General features: G+C 42.3%; 1 protein-coding gene across 2 annotated transcripts in view; it reads left to right on the forward strand.

The window, feature by feature from the left end:
* STAM (signal transducing adaptor molecule) overlaps nucleotides 1–23,451 on the forward strand; it is a 74,719-nt gene that overhangs the window by 33,147 nt on the left and 18,121 nt on the right. For both annotated transcript variants that reach the window (XM_084619258.1, XM_084619259.1), the window contains 5 exons: nucleotides 14,181–14,256; nucleotides 14,347–14,442; nucleotides 15,547–15,693; nucleotides 16,049–16,139; nucleotides 22,300–22,492. In XM_084619258.1, the coding sequence (XP_084475384.1) occupies nucleotides 14,181–14,256; nucleotides 14,347–14,442; nucleotides 15,547–15,693; nucleotides 16,049–16,139; nucleotides 22,300–22,492 (603 nt within the window). The remainder of the gene's footprint in view (nucleotides 1–14,180; nucleotides 14,257–14,346; nucleotides 14,443–15,546; nucleotides 15,694–16,048; nucleotides 16,140–22,299; nucleotides 22,493–23,451) is intronic.

Consider the following 23,451-nt stretch of genomic DNA (forward strand, 5'->3'; position numbering starts at 1 on the left):
CCCAGTGCTGTCTACTCCAGGAGTTAGGTTGGCTTAACTATGTTGCTCAGGTGTGTCTTAAATTTTGAGTGTAGACCTGGCCTGAGTTAGGCTGTAAGCCCTGAAGCACTTGCTTGTAAGCTTTTGACATGTAGGATGTGTTTTCAGATATAAATGCACTTACATAATCAAAATCCATTCCAAAGGTATTCAGATACTTAACTACAATACCATTGCACAAGCTATTGCAAACAGCCTGTGAATAAATTGTATCAGCAATGACAGCTTTCAGGTCCGAGTCAGGTGTGTCTTCACCATTTAGGCCTTGCAAAACAAATAAATTATGTGACACATACTCATCTTGGCCACCAGTTGATTCATCTGTGACCACAGACAACCTGACTGTTTCATGAGTTCCATAATCCTGCTTGTGACACCTCATCAGCTTCAAGTAAATATTCATCAATCCAGTTAAGATGTGAAGAAATCTCTCCACCTTTTGCTATATTCCATCCAAAGAATTCCCTTAGCTCGGGTTGTCCAGTTTTTCAAGAGGGATATTTGCGTAAACATACATCTCTGGTGGATCAATATTTATAGTTACACGTTTCACGTTTTTTGGTGCAATTTTGAAACAAGGAAATCACGGGTGTTGTTTCTTAGCAAGTAAAGCAGCTGCCCATACTGCTTTGTATTCCTGACTTTCTCTTTTGGTGAATACGTGATTCAAGAGGTGTATTAGACTCTCTTTTTCTGTAATGACAACAATAATATTGCAGGAGGTACAGAAGAGCTTAACTCTATCACTATGTAAGATTCTTTGATAAATACTGCTTTTGTGTGATCATCTGCAGACACCGTTTTAACTTTTTTGGATGCATCATTCTGTTGTTGTCAGTGAGCAGTGTTTCCCACCTAGATTGCCTTTTCAGATTTCTGTAGTGCACCTCTGCTGCGCATGTGCGTAACACTGTTCTTCCACACATGGGTGCAACACTGTAAGCTAAAGGTCATTTTTCATATTAAATACTTTATTACAGACATTTTTTCCTTTTTAAAAAAAAATTGAAAATCATGGTTTTGGGGTATCTTCATGATTTCTGTGCCCTCCATGAACTCATGATTTATATAGGGCCCTAATCATAATAAATTCCAGATAAATAGATTTTGTACCTGGGCTGGCAAACTAATGACAATTTTTCAGAGTTGGCCAACTCTTAATTGCCATCTCTCTAAATATTTGTCCTTGTAATGTTACTTTCTTGGGTCTACATACATCTTAACTTTAATGTTAATAACAGTTGTTATTAAAAGTTACCTATGCCTTTTCTCAGTTACATTGAAGCTTAACAAATTAATGTGTAATGATTGTATGGACAACATTTATTCCAAAATGTGTGTATGTTTGTATTGCAATAACAATACAATAGGGCAGAAAAGTTTGACTTTGTTTATCTTATACTGATATATACTCAATCTGTTTTATGAAGACATGTACTCAGTAAAATAGCCATACCGTGTAGCAGCCTTTTCTATAATTAGTAGTACTACATATGAGAGAGAGGTTTATGTAAAACATGGACACAGCCAAATATAGTTTAGCCAAGCAGTAGTGTAACTTATACCAGAGTTTCATTTTAGTTGTCAGATATCTATGCACATTGTAAAACTATTTTAGGTGTTAGAGGGGAAAAAAACACACTGTAAAGTCATTTGAGAAGAAAGAAAAAAGCAATTTGGTATTAAGGGAACACAGCTAAGATTTGTTCAATGGAATATTCAAAAATTGTATGAGGGATGATACTTTTTCCAACACCATTCTTTCAGATAGAAACCCACTTAGTTGTATAACAGGCCCACAGCATATGTTTGAAAATTCCAATGGAACTGCAGCATTTTCTCTTAACTTCAGTTTCTACATTATTGATACCTGCTACGATGGAAGTAAAACCTTTAAAATGTAAGGTCTATCTCATCTGTTTGAAACTCAGACCTGGAAGGTATAGCCATTGTTTAGCAGTTGTTGCTGATTCACATCTTTTCTTCATACAAATGGGGTAGGACTAGAATGGGATCTGTTTGAGAGGAAGATAATTAAAGCACTATGAAAAATGTGTTTAAGTGACTGAGTGATGAGTGGTGTTAGAAGTGCAGGAGAAATAGACTGTTGCATATTAAACTGTTTTAAAATCTGACAAGAAATTACCCGAAATTACTAAACAAGCATTAATTACAACTGTAGCTGTTCTTATATAGTGTACTACTTACTGTATTTTATTATTAGGGCCCTCCCAAATTCACGGTCCATTTTGGTCAATTTCACAGTCGTAGGATTTTTAAAATAGTAAATTTCATGATTTCAGCTATTTAAATCTGAAATTTCACAGCGTTGTTAACTGTAGGAGTCCTGACTCAAAAAGGATTTGCGGGGGGTGCTTAGTCAAAGGTTATTGTAGGAGGGGTTACGGTACTGCTACCCTTTCTTTTGCGCTGCTGCTGGCGGCAGCGCTGCCTTCAGAGCTGGGCAGCTGGAGAGTGGCGGCTGCTGGCCAGGAGCCCAACTCTGAAGACAGAGCTGCCACTAGCAGCAGCAGCGCAGAAGTAAGGGTTCCAATACCATGACCCCTAAAATAACCTTGCAACTCCCTTTTGGATCAGGACCTCCAATTTGAGAAAAGCTGGTCTCCCCCATGAAATCTGTATAGTATAGGGTAAAAGCACACAAAAGACCAGATTTCACGGTCTGTGACACATTTTTCATGGCTGTGAATTTGGTGGGACCCTATTTATGATACAGGCACAGTGCTTAAAGTGGTATGAAAAGTGTGTATGGGAGTGTGTGTGTGTGTGTGTGTGCCTGGCATCACCCCCATATCAGCCCGTACCCCTGCTCAACAATTCTGGCCTCCAAGTCAGTGCTGCCCACAATCCCCCATCCAGGCCCTGGGGTGGTGCAGTGGGTTCCCCTTCTCTTCCATGCTGGGGGAGGAGCAGCTGCAGGAGTTCTTAACTCCCTCTGCTCCTTTACAAGCCTGGTGCTGCTGAGGGGAAGAGGTGAGGAGGAGCAGAGGAGTCAACTCATTGGTCACAGGGCAGGAGGGGGGGAGTGGAGCTGAGCTGCTGCGCTCTTCTTCTTCAAGTACTTGCACATGTCCATTCCAATGTAGGTGTGTGCTTGCCCCAAGCACAGCTGCCAGAAATTTTTTCCCTCGGTGCTGTCTGTTGGGTCAGCTCTGGTGCCCCCTGGAGTCGCGTGCTCCTAGTGCCAGTATGTATAAACAGTCCTGCTGATGCGTACCCTCTCACTTCCTTCTTACCGCCTGTGATGGTCGCTGGCAGTACTTTGTCTTTGCAATTCTGCAAGTACTCTCCCAGTGGACTTTTCTCTTTTTATTGTATGTAGTTAACTTTTACATAATAGTTAAGTTTTCTGTTAGTAGTTCTCCATTTAGCAGAGTTCATCTCTGCTCCGATGCCGGGGCATACCCCGGTCTCGGGTTTTAAGCCTTATGACTGGTGTCACAAGTCTATGCCTGTGAGCGACCCCCATTCCAGCTGGCTTAAGTGCCTGGGGGAAGCTCATGTTTGGGAGCGCCATAAGATCTATAAGGACTTCAGGCCCCTCACCAGAAAAGACAGGGATACTACATTGGAGTTCATCCTAATGGAGGCAGTACTAATACCTTCCTCGGAGCCTGGTCACTCAGACTCTGCACCAAATATTTCAGCTTCGGTGAGGAGCGCCCTGATGGCTGTTTGGAATCCTCGGCGCCGTTCCTCATCACCGGTACTGAGGACCAAAACTTTGTCCACCTCACGAGTATCTCAGCATCATCTCCAGTGCCTAGGAAAAAGCAGAGGAAGACTGACAAAGGACACTCCCCGATCCTGAGGTTGACAGGGCATGGAGAGACTAGCAGAGTGTGACCTGCGTCGGACTACTCCATAGCCCTGGTGATCTGTGCAGCACCGTTGACTCTGGCCCCAGAGAGGGTACCACTGAGTCTGGCACCGATGGACTTGCCAATGCAAGAGAGCCACCAGAGGTACCAATGCTTTGGCATTACCATCTATTCCAGAGGCGTTTGCCACACCAAGAGACATCCTCTCAATGCTGGTCCCAGCATCCCTGGCTGTGTAGGAGCCTGCAGATTCCTTGCTGGTGGGGAGAACCTCTGTGGTGCCAAGACCCCTTGTGCCTTCCAAGGGGAAACCTGCTATGATGGTCCAATACCAATCTTCTTCCTCTCTGCACTGATCACCGGCACCGGTGAGCACCACTCCTCCCAAGTCTTCTGACAGGGAGTCTTTGGAGTCTGATTCAGAGGCAGAGTCATATACCTCACGCAGAAGCTGGTACCATCACTCCAGCCTGCACTATCCTACTATGGACCTGGCCCAGGGAATCCCACCCACGGCATAACCCCTGGGGCAATGGCAGATGCCAGTACAGTGGCACTTCTGGAACCCCTGGGCTTTTCCACTGATGCAGGGGCCCCAATCTGGAAGGTCGGACTCTGTGGCATCTGAGGCCAGAGCTCTGCCTCCATTCCGATCCGATCTACATCCTGGCTTTGGTACTGAAGTCTGTACCGAATACCCAGAGCCAGCTCCGCGAGACCTGTCTGGTGTTGAGGTAGAAATACAGTGCCCCCTACTGATACAGACTTCCTCTTCTGATTGAGGCAATGGCAGGAATGGACATAGTGCCCTCTCAGGATGACTATAGGGTTCATCAAGAGCTCCTTAAGAGAGTGGCTAAAAACCTGGGCATCCAGGTGGAGGAGGTCTGGGAATCCTCCTATGTCTTAGTGGACATCATAACATCAACGGGCCCATGAAGACTAGCACTGCCCTTAATGAAGGCATTATGGATGCCATAGAGGCATTGTGGCAGACCCCAGTGTCCCTTCAGTGGATGGCAAAGAAAACTGAAAAGAAATACTTTGTTCCAGGTCTAAGGGATATGAATGTTTGTATACAACCCCCACCCCGGGCTCTTTGGTGGTGTCAGCAGCCAACAGGCAGGAGCAACAGGGGCTACAAGGGGCAACCCCCAAGGCCGAGGATGCCAAAAAGTTAGACCTTTTTGGCAGAAAGGTCTATTCGACAGGCAGCCTACAGCTCAGGATCCCGAACCAACAAGTGCTCCTGAGCAGATACAATTTTAATTCCTGGGACTCCATGCTGAAGTTTAAGGAACTGTTGTCCCTGGAGTCCAGATGAGAGTTTGCATCTCTCCTGGAGGAAGGGAAGTCCGTGGCAAAGGTGTCCCAACAAGCGGCCTTGGATGCGGTGGACGCGGCAGCGCAATCTATGTGCCCCGCAGTAGCAATGCGCAGAAGCTCATGGCTTCAATCCTTCAGCCTACCACACAAGGTCGAACAGACTTTGCCCTTTTGAGGGCATGTCGCTCTTTTCCAAGCAAACAGACTCTAGGCTGCACAGTGTAAAGGACTCCAGGGCTACCTTGAAGTCCCGATGCGTCTAAACACTGGCGCCCATGAGGAAGCATTATAAACTTCAACTGGCCTCTTGATTTTTCTCACCGCCTGCCAGGCAGGACTCTCACAGGAAGAGGAGCAGGGGCTTTAGTAGAAGATCTCCAGAATCCTCTTCCATGTCTGTCTACTCCCCCCAAACACTGGGGGGGGGGGTTAGGAGGGTCCAAGCAGGCCTTTTGATGGGATGCTTGGGGATGACATACCAGGACAGGACTCTGATCCAACCTACTCCGTATTTGCAAATCATTTCTCCCATTTCTGTCAGGCTTGGGCCCATATTATGACAGACCGCTGGGTGTTAAGCTCGATAGCAGTAGGACATACCCTTCAATTCAGTTCTTCCCCCCCTTCCCAGCCTCCCTCTCTGTCCCTCTTCAGGAACCCTTCTCACAAGAAAATTCTAGCCCAAGAGTTGTAGTCGCTCCCAAGGTTGGGAGCCGTGGAAGAGTTCCACCTGAGTTGAGGGGCCAAGGGTTCTACTCCTGATATTTCCTAATCCTGAAAGCCATTGGTGGTCTCAGACTTCTTCTGGACCTCCAAAACCTCAACAGATACATGAAAAAGCTAAAGTTCTGCGTGGTCTCCTTGGCTTCCATCATCTCCTACCTCCAGGGGACTGTTATGCAGCCCTCGATTTGAAGGAAGCTTACTTCCATTTTTCAATTTTATTTCACAGAAGATTCCTCAGATTCATGGTGAACCACATACAATACCAATTCACAATTCTATCTTTTGGCCTGTCAGCGGCCCTTGGGTGTTCACGAAGTGCCTGGCGGTCGTTGCAGTGTTCTTGAGGAGGCAGGGGATTCAGCTTTACCCTTACCTCGATAACTGGCCTGAGACTTCCTCCGAGCAGGGTGATTCCAGGCAATAGTGATGCTTATAGAGAGCCTCAGAGATCATCCCATCACGACAGCAAGAAACTGCTTGAAGCTCGTGGGCCCCATGGCCTCATGCATCTGTGTGGTGCAGCATGCAAGACTTGGACTCCAACCTCTCCAATCATAGCTGGCGTTGGTATACTTGCTAAGCCAATACCATTTGGACACAGTGATCACAGTTCCCCTGTCAGTGCTTTCCTCCCTCAACTGGTGGCTAGACCCCCTGATCTGTGCATGCAGGAGTCCTGTTCTCAAGGCTCCAACCATCAGTATCTCTCATTACAGAAGCTTCAGCGAGGGGCTGGTGTGCTCACTTGGATTCCCTCAGAATGCAGGGTCTCTGGTCTCAGGAAGAGTGCTCCCTGCATCATCAACGTCAGGGAGCTTAGGACGGTGCACTTGGCTTCCCAGGCATGCCAGCCTCAGGTGGCAGGCAAGAATGTGTCAATTCTCACAGACAACACAACGGCGATGTTTTTTATGAACAGGCAGGGAGGAGCACATTCCTCTCCCCTATGTCAAGAAGCGCCATGCTTGCGGGAATTTTGCATAGTCCGTTCAATCCACTTCAAGGCCTCCTATCTGCCAGGATTGCAGAACAGTCTAGCGGATCACCTCAGCAGATCCTTCTACAACCACCACGAGTGATTCATTCACCCAGATGTCATGAAAACCATTTTCCAAGGTGGGGAACACCCAAGATATACTTGTTCGCGACAAAGCACAACAAGAAGCGTCTGCAGTTCTCCTCCCTCCTGGGCCACAGCCCCTAGATCTGTCGTAGATGCCTTCCTCCTCTCTTGGATAGTTCATCTCTTCTATGTGTTTCCTCCTATTCCTCTCATACCCAGGGTCTTGCTGAGAATCAGAAGAGACAAAGCGTGAGTCATCCTGGTAGCCCCTGCCTGGCCCCGCCAGTATTGGTTCACCACACTTCTAGGCCTCTCGGTGGACGCCAATCCTTCTGCCTCTGCATCCAGACCTGATCTCGCAGGACCACGGCTGCCTGCATCACCTGATCCTCAAGTCCTTCCATCTGATGGCCTGGAAACTCTGTGGCTGAACCCCACAGAGCTAGCAGGCTCGGACCAGGTCCATGAGAACATAAGAATGGCCATACTGGGTCAGACCAAAGGTCCATCCACCCCAGTATCCTGTCTGCCGACAGTGGCCAATGCCAGGTGCCCCAGAGGGAGTGAACCTAACAGTTAATGACCAAATGATCTCTCTCCTGCCATCCATCTCCACTCTCTGACAAACAGAGGCTAGGGACACCATTCCTTACCCATCCTGGCTAATAGCCAGGAATGGACTTAACCTCCATGAATTTACGCAGTTCTCTTTTAAACCCTGTTATAGTCCTAGCCTTCACAACCTCCTCAGGCAAGGAGTTCCACAGGTTGACTGTGCCCTGTGTGAAGAACTTCCTTTTATTTGATTTAAACCTGCTGCCTGTTCATTTCATTTGGTGGTCCCTAGTTCTTCTATTATGGGAACAAGTAAATAACTATTCCTTATTCACTTTCTCCACACCACTCATGATTTTATATACCTCTATCATATCCCCCCTTTTCCAAGCTGAAAAGTCCTAGTCTCTTTAATCTCTCCTCATATGGGACCCGTTCCAGCCCCCTAATCATTTTAGTTGCCCTTCTCTGAACCTTTTCTAATGCCAGTATATCTTTTTTGAGATGAGGAGACGACATCTCACGCAGTATTCAAGATGTGGGTGTACCATGGATTTACATAAGGGCAATAAGATATTCTCCGTCTTATTCTCTATCCCCTTTTTAATGATTCCTAACATCCTGTTTGCTTTTTTGACTGCTGCTGCACACTGCATGGACGTCTTCAGAGAATTATCCATGATGACTCCAAGATCTCTTTCCTGATTAGTTGTAGCTAAATTAGCCCCCATCATATTGTATGTATAGTTGGGCTTATTTTTTCCAATGTGCATTGCTTTACATTTATCCACATTAAATTTCATTTGCCATTTTTGTTGCCCAGTCACTTAGTTTTGTGAGATCTTTTTGAAGTTCTTCACAGTCTGCTTTGGTCTTAACTATTTTGAGCAATTTAGTATCTCCTGCAAACTTTGCCACCTCACTGTTTACCCCTTTTTCCAGATCATTTATGAATAAGTTGAATAGGATTGGTCCTAGGACTGACCCTTGGGGAACACCACTAGTTACCCTCTCCATTCTGAAAATTTACCATTTATTCCTACCCTTTGTTCCCTGTTTTTTAACTAGTTCTCAGTCCATGAAAGGATCTTCCCTCTTATCCCATGACAACTTAATTTACTTAAGAGCCTTTGGTGAGGGACCTTGTCAAAGGCTTTCTGGAAATCTAAGTACACTATGTCCACTGGATCCCGCTTGTCCACATGTTTGTTGACCCCTTCAGAGAACTCTAATAGATTAGTAAGACATGATTTCCCTTTACAGAAATTATGTTGACTTTTGCGCAACAATTTATGTTCTTCCATGTGTCTGACAATTTTATTCTTTACTATTGTTTCCACTAATTTGCCCGGTACTGACGTTCGACTTACTGGTCTGTAATTGCCGGGATCACCTCTCGCTCCCTTTTTAAATATTGGCATTATATTAGCTATCTTCCAGTCACTGGGTACAGAAACTGATTTAAAGGACGGGTTGCAAATCATAGTTAATAGTTCTGCAATTTCACATTTGAGTTCTTTCAGAACTCTTGGGTGAATGCCATCTGGTCCCGGTGACTTTTTACTGTTATGTTTATCAATTAATTCCAAAACCTCCTCTAATGACACTTCAATCTGTGTCAATTCCTCAGATTCGTCACCTACAAAGGACGGTTCAGGTTTGGGAATCTCCCTAACATCCTCAGCTGTGAAGACTGAAGCAAAGAATTCATTTAGTTTCTCCACAATGACTTCATTTAGTTTCTCGTCTTTAAGTGCTCCTTTTGTATTTGGATCGTACAGGGGCCCCTTAGCAGGCTTCCTGCTTCTGGTGTACTTAAAAAACGTTTTGTTATTACCTTTTGAGTTTTTGACTAGCTGTTCTTCAAACTCCTTTTTGGCTTTTCTTCTTACATTTTTACAATTAATTTGGCAGTGTTTATGGTCCTTTCTATTTACCTCACTAGGATTTGATGTCCACTTTTTAAAAGATGCCTTTTTATCTCTCACTGCTTCTTTTACATGGTTGTTAAGCCATGGTGGCTCTTTTTTAGTTCTTTTACTGTGTTTTTTTAATTTGGGGTATACATGCAAGTTGGGCCTCTGTTATGGTGTCTTTGAAAAGTGTCCATGCAGCTTGCAGGGATTTCACTCTAGTCACTGTACCTTTTAATTTCTGTTTAACTAACCTCCTCATTTGCGCATAGTTCCCCTTTCTGAAATTAAATGCCACAGTGTTGGACTGCTGAGGTGTTCTTCCCACCACAGGAATGTTAAATGTTATTATATTATGGTCACTATTTCGAAGCGGTCCTGTTATAGTTACCTCTTGGACCAGATCCTGTACTCCACTCAGGACTAAATCGAGAGTTGCCTCTCCCCTTGTGGGTTCCTGTACCAGCTGCTCCAAGAAGCAGTCATTTAAAGTATCGAGAAATTTTGTCTCTGCATTTCATCCTGAGGTGACATGTACCCAATCAATATGGGGATAATTGAAATCCCCCACTATTATTGAGTTCTTTATTTTGATAACCTCTCTAATCTCCCTTAGCATTTCATCGTCACTATCACTGTCCTGGTCAGGTGGTTGATAATAGATCCATACTGTTATATTCTTATTAGAGCATGCAATTATTATCCATAGAGATTCTGTGGAACATGTGGATTCATTTAAGATTTTTACTTCATTTGATTCTACATTTTCTTTCCCATATAGTGCCACTCTCCTCCCCCCGCGCCGCACAACCTGTTCTGTGCTTCCGATATATTTTGTACGCCGGAATGATTGGGTCCCATTGATTGTCCTCACTTCACCAGGTTTCTGTGATGCCTATTATATCAATATCCTCCTTTAACATGAGGCACTCTAGTTAACCCATCTTATTATTTAGACTTCTAGCATTTGTGTACAAGCACTTTAAAAACTTGTCACTGTTTATTTGTCTGCCCTTTTGTGATGTGTCAGATTCTTTTTTATGTGAACATTTCTTTCTGATCTGGCCCATACTTTATCCTCTTCCATCCTCTCCTCCTGACTAAAACCTAGATAATCTCTATCAATAGACTCTCCTCTAAGAGAAGTCTCTGTCCAATCCACGTGCTCCTCTGCAGCAATCAGCTTTCCCCCATCTCTTAGTTTAAAAACTGCTCTGCAACTTTTTTAATGTTAAGTGCCAGCAGTCTGGATCCACTTTGGTTAAGGTGGAGCCCATCCTTCCTGTATAGGCTCCTACTAGGGAGCAGGAAGCCATCCACCAGAGCTACTTACCTGGCAAAGTGGAAGAGGTTCTCTATCTGGTCCATGCAGAAGACAGTATCGCCTGCGCAATCATCGATACTATTCATTTTGGACTACTTACTGCACCTGAAGCAACAAGGTCTAACTGTGGCATCTATTAGAGTCCATCTGGCCGCAATCTCAGCTTTTCACCCATGGGTTAATGGCTGATCTGTGTTCTTGAACATCATCTCTAATTGGATTCTTAAGGTTTGAGAGATTGTATGACAACCAATCTCTCCCTTGGACCTCAACCCTGGTATTATCAAAACTGACAGAACCCCCATTTGATCTGCTGGCAACATGCTCTCTCTTCTCAATGTGTCCTGGAGGGTGACCACCAGGCCATTACTTTTGCCAAAAGGGTCTCAGAGATCCATGCCCTAACATGAGAACTACCATACACAGTGTTCTTCAAGGACAAGGTTCAATTGTGTCCTTATCCAGCCTTCCTTCCGAAAGTGGTTTTGCAGTTCCATAGTAAACAGGCTATCTTCCTGATGGTCTTTTATCTGAAACCACATACCCACAGGGAAGAACAAAGCCTCCACTTGCTAGATATTAGACGTGCACTGGCCTTCTACATCAAGGACTAAACCATTTTGGAAAACTACTCAACTATTCATAGCCATTGCAGACAAGATGAAAGGTCTTCCTGTCTCAGCCCAGAGAATTTCATCATGGATCACATCCTGCATCCACATATGCTATGGCCTGGCAAAGGTTCCTGCTCCACCTGCCCTGACAGTACATTCCACAAAGGCCCGAGCATCTTGGGTAGCATTTGTAGCACAAGTTCCTATCCAGGACATTTGTAGATCGGCGATGTGGTTGTCAGTTCGCACTTTTGCTTCTCATTACACCATCACCCAACAGGCTAGGGACAATGCTGGATTTGGTCAAGTGGTGTTGCAGTCAGCGTGTCAGTAGACTCTGAACTCTTCACTTGGACAACATCTTGGGAATCACCTACATTGGAATGGACATGTGCAAACACTCGAAGGAAAAATGGTTATTAACCTTTCCATAACTGTTGTTCTTCGAGGTGTGTTGCACGTGTTCTTTCCAAGACCCACCCTCGTACCCCTCTTCGGAGTGAGCCTGAAAGAAGGAACTGAGGGGGCATGGGTCAGCAGGACCCTTTTATACTGGTGCTATGAGCGTGCAACTCCAGGGGGGACTAGAGCTGACCCAACAGATATCACTGAGGGGAAAATTTCTGGCATCTGTGCTTGGGGCGAGCATACGCATACATAGGAATGGATACGTGCAACACATCTTGAACAACAACAACAGTTATGGAAAGGTTAGTAACAGTTTTTTCCTCCTTCCTCTTTGGTGGAAATAGTATCAGCTCTTCAGGGGAGAGGGAGAGAGCTCTGCCTGTCTCTTGCAGCAGCCCGGATTGCTGTTGTTTCAGGAGGTGGGAAAATCAGCCAGTTTTCCCCAAGTGCTACTAAAAATGTGTGCCCCTCAGCAACCCAGTTCCCTTCTTGGAAATTTGATTTTACAGGTCTATGACCTGTATGTTTTATACACTTAAGAGTCCCCAAGAAAAAAGGTGATTTAAAGTGACTATAGATTTACTGAAAGGCTTACTCTTGTCAATAGTGAATGAATTCACTATTGCTTAAAAAGTATAGGGAACTATCTTCTTTGCTTTGTTGTAGGTATTAGTGATAGGTGTAAAAAAAGCTAAAGATATATAAAACAGAACCCTAAACATTCAAATCTTCTTTTCACTTTTTTTGGGAGTATGGAGGTGTGTTTATTATGGAGTACTAGTACCTTCACCACAACCAATTTCTTATACCAATAATATATATACAGTATATATTCCAAACCACTGCTCCTCTTTCCCCGGTTTCATAAAAACCAAGGCAATCCATCTCAAAATTCATATATCAGATGTCATGCCAGAGTAGAATTTTTCTCAGAAGTATGGGGCAAATTGAAGGCATGTGGGGGTTACAAATTGTATTCTTTACTTTTAAAGAACACTTTCTAAACCTCTTTTGGCTTGGAATATCTCCAACAGAGATGTGAATAGAAATTTCATCTTCATTTCTCCAAAATCCCTAACAAATAGAATATCCTAACATATGTTTTGAGTGGTTGCATATAAGAATTACAAAGACATGGTGTGAGAATCCAAAAACAGACATATATTCACTTAAAAATAATGTGCAATACATGATTATCTTTAGAAGTATATACAAGGTGTTTCTTTTAAGATGTGTTATAATATAATATACCAGTGTTATGCACACGAAGCCCTTGGGTACTGTGCAAAGCTTACATTGTGCAGATATGGATCACCATGTTAGGAAGAGTGGCCAGATTGGGACCTGTGGGGTGCAGATGAGTCTAGTCTGTCAAGAGTGTGCGGAAGAGTATTTGCCTTTTGAGGAGAGGTGGTAGAGAGTCTAATAGATGAAATGGGTGGAGAGGAGGCAAGCACAAATGAATGTGTGACCCTGTTTGGGAAAGAATTAAGGTCCGTTCCTGCAGTGTGTAACACTGCAGGACTCCTGTCTGCAGGAAACTCTGTCACTGAGCAATTCTCTTAAATTTTTAAAAAACAGACAAAACACTTGTAAGCGTTTTTAGGTTGGCTAATAAGATTTTTTTTTTCTTTCTGAAATATAGCTGTTAGCCTGGAAATTCTAATTGTAGTTTCTATCTGAGACAAAAGCCATAAATGGACCAAATGAACAATTGCATTTGACCTGCAATATTCCATTCATATTACACCATGAAGTACCCAGGTACAGAATATGTAGCCAGCTATATAGTATCATCAGATTATAATAACAGTTTTTGTTCATCTTTCTGTTTTGTGTAGATGTACACAAAGAAAGCTATTCCAAACTAAAATTGGATATTGATGTGTTTCCTGCTCAGACAGAAAATCTGAATATGCAGAGACAAATTAGATCTTGCTCGAAATTGGTCTTCACAGAAATTGTGCCATGTGTTTTACACAGTATATGCAATAGACAATGTTTGCTACTTTATGAATGTTTTTTAAAAAACAGGAAGTTTTTTTTCATAAAGGTAGATGAACTATACAAAACTATAATTCAAAAGATAAAATAAATTTAGCCTAATGGGGAGCTCCTCCTAATTCAGAAATCTAACAATCTTTCACATAGAAATGTTTTGGAAGGTAGAACTGCTAAAGGTACAGTTCTTAAAATTGCAACATTGACAAAATGTTTTTTGTCCTTGAAGCTAACAAAAAATTATTTTCCTGATATTTATGTAAAGTTATTTATGTAAAGCTTGTGTTACTTCTGCCTTTTCCCTCAAAATGAGATGTGGTTTATGGACTGTAATATTTCAAAGTTGTGATTTTCCCCCTTAATTATTAGGCCTAAGGATTGCCTTCGGTCTGTTATGAAGAGAGTGAACCATAAGGATCCTCATGTTGCTATGCAAGCACTGACAGTAGGTGGCCTTTTGCTTCCTTCCTTTTTCCTCCTGCAAAGCTATGTTGTACAAATGCATGGCTGTCTTTTAATTTCTTTTTCTCTTCAGCTTCTAGGAGCATGCGTATCAAACTGTGGTAAAATCTTTCATTTAGAAGTGTGTTCAAGAGATTTTGCTAGTGAAGTAAGCAACGTATTGAATAAGGTAATGTATTGTGTTCCTTTGTAGGATTTCATGATAGAATCTGAATTAGATGTGGGAAATACCTTTCTGAGAGGTGGAATGGAATCTGTGCTATTGGGGATTGTGTGGGGATGTGAATTTTAACGGAGATGTGAGGGATGGCTGAGGCTATAGTGAGTGAGGGTTGGTAAGGAAATGGTTGCTTGCCAGGTTGTGGTGGGAACAGAATGTGTGCATTAGAACTCTTTTTAAAAAAAAGATTAGAGGGACTTTATTTATGCATTTAGACTTCTATAGTAGCTATGAGCGTGATTCTCTCTTTCTTTAGATACTTAAGATGACACATCTCATAGTAGTACATGTCTTTCTTGTGTATGTGAAACAGCAAATAGTAGGACTCCATTGCTAGATCTCTTAAAATTTTGACACAGAACTGAAAAATTGGTAAGAGATCAGTTACATTTGAATAAGTTCCTAAGGCTATGGCAGTGGTCGTCTTCTTCAACACTTAGCCAAATGGTCGGCCGTAGCAATCGTTCACCATTTGGTACGTTCTTGTGCGGATGCAGGGGGCTTGTTGGGCCGAAAGTCTAACGTTGAAACAGACTTGATGCACCCATGTACTAGGGGGGTCTTCCTCTGGGCCATCTCCACCCCTCAGTTGGTGGAATTTTAACTTGGATGTGGGATATGGCAATAACAAAATATGACCAGCACCTCCTTTTCAGTAACCTTGCATCTTTCCTTTCTCCTTACTCAAGCAGCAAGGAGTTTGTGTTATTCATAAGCCCCTATGCAAGTTGTACACCTTAAATGTTCTTAAAATACTATTTTAATGCTGATAGAGTCCTTACCAATTGTGATTATGTCACGGTTCTTCAGTATGCTCTTGTTATCAGACAACTTATAAGACAATACTAATGGTTAAACATTTGAAGAAACTTTCCACCTTAATTTTTCCTGTGTGCAGTAGAACAGCACCTTCATCGGGATAGGAAATGAAGAGAATTAAGAGTGCATCAATTTGATTATTTTGTGTACTTCTTCAGATACTAAATTTAATTTAATAAGAAATTATTAGGAGCAGATTCCTAAATTATAGAACTTAACTTCTGCCGTTTCCAGGGTCATCCGAAAGTCTGTGAAAAGCTAAAAGCCCTAATGGTGGAATGGACAGATGAATTCAAGAACGACCCACAGCTTAGTCTAATATCTGCCATGATAAAAAATCTTAAGGAGCAAGGAGTTACATTTCCAGCTGTTGGTTCACAGGTATAATTCATATAATAATATGCAAAAGCTTGTGAATTTAAGTGATGAATGAATTCCTGGAATTTCATACAAATTCTGTTTATCTTCGATGTCTACAGTTTTGTAGGTTTGTGTTTAAAAGTTATGTAATGCATTTTAGAAACAAAATGTCAACTTATAGAAACGTTAAGAATGCCTCTGTTTTAGACAAAATTTGAATGCTCCTTTAAAGAGCGCATGCTGTGATTTGCATTGTATTTTAAAATAAATGGCCTCAAGAAGTTTGGCTGAGACAATGACAGAACAAAATAGTGTGTTTAATGCACTGCCATAAAGGCCATTGTAATTAACTTTCACTTTTGTGGTGTTTGGCTAGGCTGCAGAACAAGCAAAAGCAAGCCCAGCTCTAGTAGCCAAAGATCCTGGTACAGCAGTTAACAAAAAGGAAGAGGAAGATTTAGCAAAAGGTGACTATTTATTTTCTGATCTATATACTTTATGATATAGTTGTTAATATCTACTAAATATATACTGCTTAAGGGATAGCTTTGTTTTGCCTCTTTTCCTGTGTGTAGTAGTATATTTGTGAACTGCAGTGATGATTATTCAATTTTAAATATTTAAAAAACATGGAAAAGATTTTAAAAAAACCCTTTGTTTTACTTATAGGTATTAAAAATCCTTTTCTGCTTTTTACTTATAGGTATTTAAAAAAATCATTCTCTGCTTTTTGAATTATCCTCTGAAAAAGTGAAGTGACATTGTAATAGCCTGCTAGTCAAATGTGATCTCAAGGAGAGCTTCACTTTGAAAGACTTAGCGGAAATCCTTTACTTGGATTTCTCCCTCATTTGGGGGTAGATGAGGTACCTTAGTTGTCTGGAGTATCAAAATTTGATGGGATCAGCAATGCACACAGTGCAAGTGGTATGCAAAGCTGGCTTAAATTTCTTGCTTGCACTATCCCAATCATAGTGCTACTTTGTGCACTTCTCTTCACCATGCATTTAGAGCAATCTAGAGGCTGCTCTAATTTACACTGGATGATAATTGCCATGATGGGCGCAAAAATCTAGTCCAGAATTGTGATAGTATAGTGGGGTCCTGACCAGCACCTCCTTTTCAGTAACCTTGCATCTTTCCTTTCTCCTTACTCAGGCAGCAAGGAGTTTGTGTTATTCAGTTGCCAGTTGTACACCTCAGCAGGATCATTCTTATGCTGGGCTGATCCTATCTGGGCCAATTATCAGTTTTTTAAACCAAAACATGCTAGCAGTGACAATACACCCAAAGATCTGGCCCTATATATTTTTAGCAAGAAGAATGGACTTTTGATTGAAGTCTGTAGCAGGATCTATTGACAAGTCACTATGGGTGTATCTACACTGCATTGTAAGCCCAGAGTTAGTGGCATTTGAGTCAGCAGACCTGTGTAAGAGAACCTGTGATTGAGCATCTATACTGTTTCTTAACTCTGTGCCAAGACTTTTCTGACCCAGGCTCAAACCTGGGGCTCTGGTGTCCACACTGCAGTGCACAGACAAACCGACTATATCCCAGAGTCCTGAGCTTCCTTCTGAAATATGGCTGTTCTAGCCTTTGGACCATTATGTGCTGAGGGAAAACTTTAGTGCCCATCCAGCACATTACAGGAATTTTGAACAGCTTGCCAACACATCCTGCCGAGCAGCCTTTTTTATCCGTGCATTCCCAGTGCCAGCAACATGGAGGCGACCACATTGTCATGCAGACCTGTGATGACGAGCAGTGGGTCCAAAACTTTCTCATGAAGAAAGCTACATTTCTGAAGCTTTGCGAGAAGCTAACCCCAACCCTCCAGCATAAAGAGAAACAACTGAGATCACCCTTGCCAGTCCAGAAGCCGGTTGCTATGACAGTCTGGAAGCTGACTATCCCAGATTGCTATAGGTCGGTTAACAATAAATTTGGTGTTGGAAAGTCGACTGTTGCTAAAGTGGTGGCAGAGGTTTCTGAGGCAATCAGGCGTGTGGTTTACTCCAGGGTGGCGGACATTAAAGATATTCCGGAAGTAATTGCGGTCTTTGAGAGAATGGGATTTCCTAACTGCTCTGGGGCAATTGATGGAACTCATGTGCCATAGTTTGTCCTCCTCAAGGAGCACATGAATACATAAATCATAAAGAGTGGTACTCCTCACGTACCACAGAGGTCAATTTATCAATGTCAACATGGGCTGTACTGGAAAAGGTCACAATGCCAGAGTTTTTCACTACTTTGGAGTCTACATTCATGGACAGACTATGATACTATTCCCACCAAATGACATTGACATAAGCGGAGTTACTGTCCCCACCATTTTTCTGAAGGATCCCGTGTGTCCCCTTTTGCCTTGGCTTATGAAACTCCCGATTTCAGAGGCCCTGGCAAAAGAAGGTTTAATTACACTTTCAACAGGTGCAGAATGGTTGTTGAATGTGCTTTTCGCAGGTTGAAATTCTGTTAGAGATCTTTACAAACCCGTTTGGATGCCAATGACTGTGGCATGCTTTGGCCTTCACAATCTTTGTGAAGCCAGAGGTGAGCTATTTCCCTCTGAATGGACCTATGACAGCAAGGGGCTGCTGAATTGGTGCCTTCAGCCAGGAAGTGCCGCCACCTGCGGGAGCTGGTTGCATCTGGACAACAGAAATCAGGGGTGCTTTGTGTTCTTACATTATGGACTTGCGTGGCCCAGTGGAAGAGGGGGAATAGTACCTGTATGAATATGTTTGTAGGGGAAAAGTGGCTAATTTTTGCTGGATTGGGGGGGTTCAGTTCTTGGGAGGGGTTTTGGATTGGTTGTCATGCATTATAGTTATGAAAGACATGATGAATTGAAGGGAGGTAGCATGGGTTTATATATGAAATTTATTGTAATGTGAATTGCTGTACCTGGCTAAATAGAAGAATAGTGTTTGCTTACTAATATATAATTGCTCCTGAATGTTTTTTTTATCTTTATCATCTCAAATCGTGATTGTATCATGTGACACAGTGATAGCAATAAAATTTCTCGATGACATAAAAGGCTTTAGTTATAAACATGTATTAAAACACTACAACAGTCACCAGTTGCTTGGCAGGCCAGCTGATATTACAACAACCCAAAAAAAAGACCAGAAGAATCATTTTCTTTAAAGTGCCAGAAACGGTGCAAACCCAACACAGACCCTCTACTATTACATGTTCTCTGGCCCCACATTCTCCTTTTCCTTTCTTTTCCTGTGTTCCATTGATTTAGTCCCAGAGAGAGGTGGCAAAGGTATTCACAGGGAATGGGTTGAATAAGGAAGGCTTCATGGGATTCAGTTGCTCTGCCCAGCTGCCCATGGTACCTGACTGCATGGACTGCCCTGATATGAAGTTGTCCAAACTAGTGCTGGACTGTGGTTAACTTGCAGGGGGATCAGGCCATGGTGAGGGGGAGGCAGCAGGAGACAGTGCTCTTGCAGTCATGATAGAGATGACTTGCTGAAACAGTTCTCTGTTGAGCTCTGTCTTCCACTCTTAGCTGCTCTTCCTGTTCCAGGAACTGTTTTGCAATTGCCTGCTCCCTTGCTGAAACTTTGTCCTCCACCTGGGTGGTGAGCTTCAGTCTTCCCTCCTGCCTCTCAGCATACTGTTGCTCCAGTCTTGTGTCCCTCACCTTCGGGTACTGGACTTGCTGGTCTGCTGTGTCAAGAACTTAGACCATAACTTCATCACGAAATGCTTTCTTTTGAACAGTCCATGAAGGTGCTTTGCCCCAGGGATTGAGTTTTTGATGAACAGAAGGCAATAGAGGTTGAGGGCCCAGAAATAGGAACAGAAACAGGATTATTGTCTAATGTAGCTCAATGGAGGAGCATAGAATTAATTCTTGTGGAATCTCCATGAGACAAATGTTGTTTAAAACTGAACCAATATATTTCGTGATTGGGATGCTTCAGTCTACTTTCTCTGGACACAGCCTGGTTAATTGCAGTTACAGAAGTGCAGAGACAATTGTAAGTGTAAAATTACATCCTTTTCTGTTTTACTAGAATTGTGTAACTGCTTGGCTAGAGAGGGGGTGGAGTGGTGGCAGATAGTGCCCTTGGTGCAAAAGACTTTTTTTTTTTTTTTTAAATGATTTTAGGCCTTTCACATTTTGGAGGACATAACTTTTCTTATGGTGCCATATTGCTAAAGGGAGATGTTATTCCAGGTAGTTGGTGGGAAACCTGCAGTGTATGCAGTAGAAATATTCCAACATATAGTGATTGAACAGCACATCTGTGAGTGCAGTGGGCTAGTCAGCTACTGAGGTGGCCCTTGGAAATATGCCCTTTCCTGCAATGTAACTGCATATCTGGAGTTCCAGCTTCAGGAAAAGTTTGCAGCTATCAATAATCAGGATGGGGTCAGAATCCATGAGAGAATTAACAGGATGCAGCATTAGTTCACACATGGTTTACCCTGTTGTTGCTGCATGCAGACTTCTACAACCTTCCTCTTCCCCATTCTCGGCACAGTTCTATGCAAAAAATGTCATCCTACTTGTACTTGGGAGAAATAATTTTGTGACCCACTGACAGCATGAACTATCTCTAACTGAAATGGACTAGATTTGGAAATAGAAGACAGTTTCTGAAAAACATACACACAGTTCACTCTTTCCAGATGGCTCCATAGATGGTTCAGTGATTTACAGAGTGGCAAATTTCAAGCTCTTACTACTGAAAGGAAAACATGAATGACCCTGGCAAACATCTGTGACATTACAGTTAAAAAACTGTTTAAAGCAGGTTTTTTTTACTGTTTTCAATTCCCGATTGCCATTTTGAACTCCATGTGATGGTGTGGGGGAGTGGAGGGAGGAAGGCGGCTTCCAAAGTGCTCTGAAACAATCTGCCATTAGTAGGTACATGCTGCCTGCCAGGGCTTCTCATAACTTGTGCATTGGTTCACAGAGCGGAAATCCCTTCCATTATTGTAGTAATAAACTTTTACTTGGAGTCAGAAACATAACAGGCTCTGGGGAGGCTTCGGTCTCTACCACCTTTTCTGCAGGCTCGCAGTGAGATGTTCCTCGGTGTGGGGGAGGATGAAAAAGCTGTTCTGAGTAGGGACCTAGAATTTGCTGTTAATCCCGTTCCACAGCCTTCTTTGTGATTGGTTTCATAAACAGAATCACCTGCTGCTGGCTCCCATCAGTCCCCATGCTGGATTCAGGGACCAGCAGGGCACCATTCTGGCTGACCAGATCGTCATGCACCATGGTTGACTCCTTGCTGGGTGCAGTGCCCAGCACTTGGTCAAACTCCTGATAAAACAGCCATGACATTGGTGAATTGCCCAAGATGTGGTTCTTGTCTCTCGTCTTCTCGTACTCACTCTTCATTCAGTCTCTTAAATGCTTTCTGCACTGATCACATGTCTGGAAAAATCTGCAAAGCTGCCAGCTTTTTAGCTCTTTGCTGGTACACATGGTTATTCCTGGTACTTTTGCTGAGGTCCACAGTTTTAGTGGCCTTGCACTAGAGAGTCACCAAAATCAGGCTATGCTTCCATGGCCATGAAGCAGCACAATTTACAAAAGGCTTGTTCTGTTCGGTATCCATTGCAAACTCAGGAGTCTGTTCGATGGTGTGCTTGCCGCTCAGTGATCAGAAGAGAATGGGTTAACGCTGACTCACTGAGCTGGTGTTGTATGTTAAGAAAGAGGGGGTGGGGTGGCGTGGCTTCTGTTTTCAGTTGAGTCGATTAGAGATTGTTGAGATAGAGAGGACAGAGGAAGTCGGCCCTTGGAATTGTGGGATACTTCTGGAGGACTCCAGGACACGAGTCAAGCAAGGCTGCGTCTACACTGTAAAACAATAGTGTTCAAACTCTGAGTGTCCCATCTTGACTTGGGCTGGGACCCTGGGTCCGAGCCCTGGGTTAGCATAATTTCAGTGAAGATAGAAGGGGGGTTAGTCTTGAACCTGAATTTAAGCCTTGGTTTATGTTGCAATGTAGACATATGCTGTATGACTTAGCAGGTTAGCAATGGATATATAGATTCTTTGTATTAATTATATGTATAAAGTTTTTGCACTAGTAGTTGGTGGGCATTTCTGACCTTTGACAGTTGACAGCTTCAAGGATTTTTGTATTATCAAATGTAACTTGTAACCATAAACTGTTAAAAGTGGATTTTTTACAATAGCAATGTTTTTTTTCCTTTTTAACACTTCAAGCAGCTTTTAGTAAGAATTTAAATTACATTTGCATATGTCCAAAGAAAAATATTCATTGAGTTGCAAATGTTTGGATCAAACCCACAGGTACATAAACCTATGGGAAAAACTTCCCCTGACTTCTTTGGACCGGGGGCATTTATGTTAAAGTATTAAGTACTGATCCTGTTCCCACTGAATGCTATAGTAAAGCTCTCATTGACTTCACCTCAAGCAAGATTTTAAGATGATGAAAGTTAGTATTTTTGCTCAGTGTAGTTATTTCTAAACGAAGGGAAGAAATTGTGTATTGTGCAACAAATGCAGAATTATACTACAAAACTTTCATAGAGTAAAATTTACAAATTGTTACATCTGCCCCTTTTTGTATCTGTGAATTTTAAAGGAAATTATTTACTTTTTGTAGCCATTGAATTGTCCCTAAAAGAACAAAGGCCACAGCAAACAACACTTTCCAGTTTGTATCCGAGCACGTCAAGCCTCTTAACGAATCACAAACATGAGGGCCGAAAGGTTCGCGCGATCTATGATTTTGAAGCTGCTGAAGATAATGAATTAACATTTAAAGCTGGAGAACTTATAACTGTACTTGATGACAGGTAACTTACATAGATGTTCACAAGTAGTGCATGCTAGAAGTACATTTCTCAGACAAATGTTAGAGATTAAAATACATACTAAATCCTCAAACTCTATACTAACTAGTGTTGTCAAAAGTATAGTAACTATAATCTACATTATGATCATGTATAATGTTGTGATCTTGTGTTGCACTACTCCAATGCTGGTATCTTTTATTCCTCTTTTGGAGGTTTATTGTTTCTCAGGATTGGATTTTATTTTCCTTAATTAGCTTCTTGTACGCAGGTTGCTTTAATTATAACGTTTGTAGACCTGCTTCTGAGGAAGAAATAGATCCAGGATTTAGCTATTTCAAAGTTCTTAGATATCTTCCAGTTTGTTTAGCAAAAAGGTTTTTATTATACACAAATTTAAATTTTCCAAGAGCAATGTCAGTGCTAATGAATAGTAATTATTAGAATTGTTTGACTACTTCATATTTATGCTATGGTAGCATCTAGAGGTCCCAAGCAGGTTCAGTGCTCCATTGTGCTATGTGCAGTATAAACGTAACAAGTCCCTGTTCTAAACAGCTTATTCTCTCGTCGTTAAAATTTAAATGTCCAAAATTAAGTACTGTAGTACTATCGATGAGCAGCATTTATCTTTAATTCTTATTTTAACTCATAGAGAAAAAAGTAACCCTTCTTCTTCTTCTCCAGGGATCATTTGCTTTCTAAGCAGAGTGTCTGGTTTCTTTTTTTTTTATCCAAACAAAAACACATACACTTATCCTCAAAACTCTTTGGATTACTGTCCTTCTGCTTCCCTTCTGTTTATTTCGCATTTCTACTACTGATCTAACTAGTAGGCTTTTCACAGTTTTCAGCTGTACTACAGTTTCTGGCTTTTTAGATTCACAAATTGCACAATTTGCATAATTCACAAATTATGATCACATTCCATTCTCCCTTAGACATCCTATCTGTTTTATATG

The sequence above is a fragment of the Lepidochelys olivacea genome, assembly GCF_965140295.1.
Source record: "Lepidochelys olivacea isolate rLepOli2 genome assembly, chromosome: 2".
Lineage (NCBI taxonomy): Eukaryota > Metazoa > Chordata > Testudines > Cheloniidae > Lepidochelys > Lepidochelys olivacea.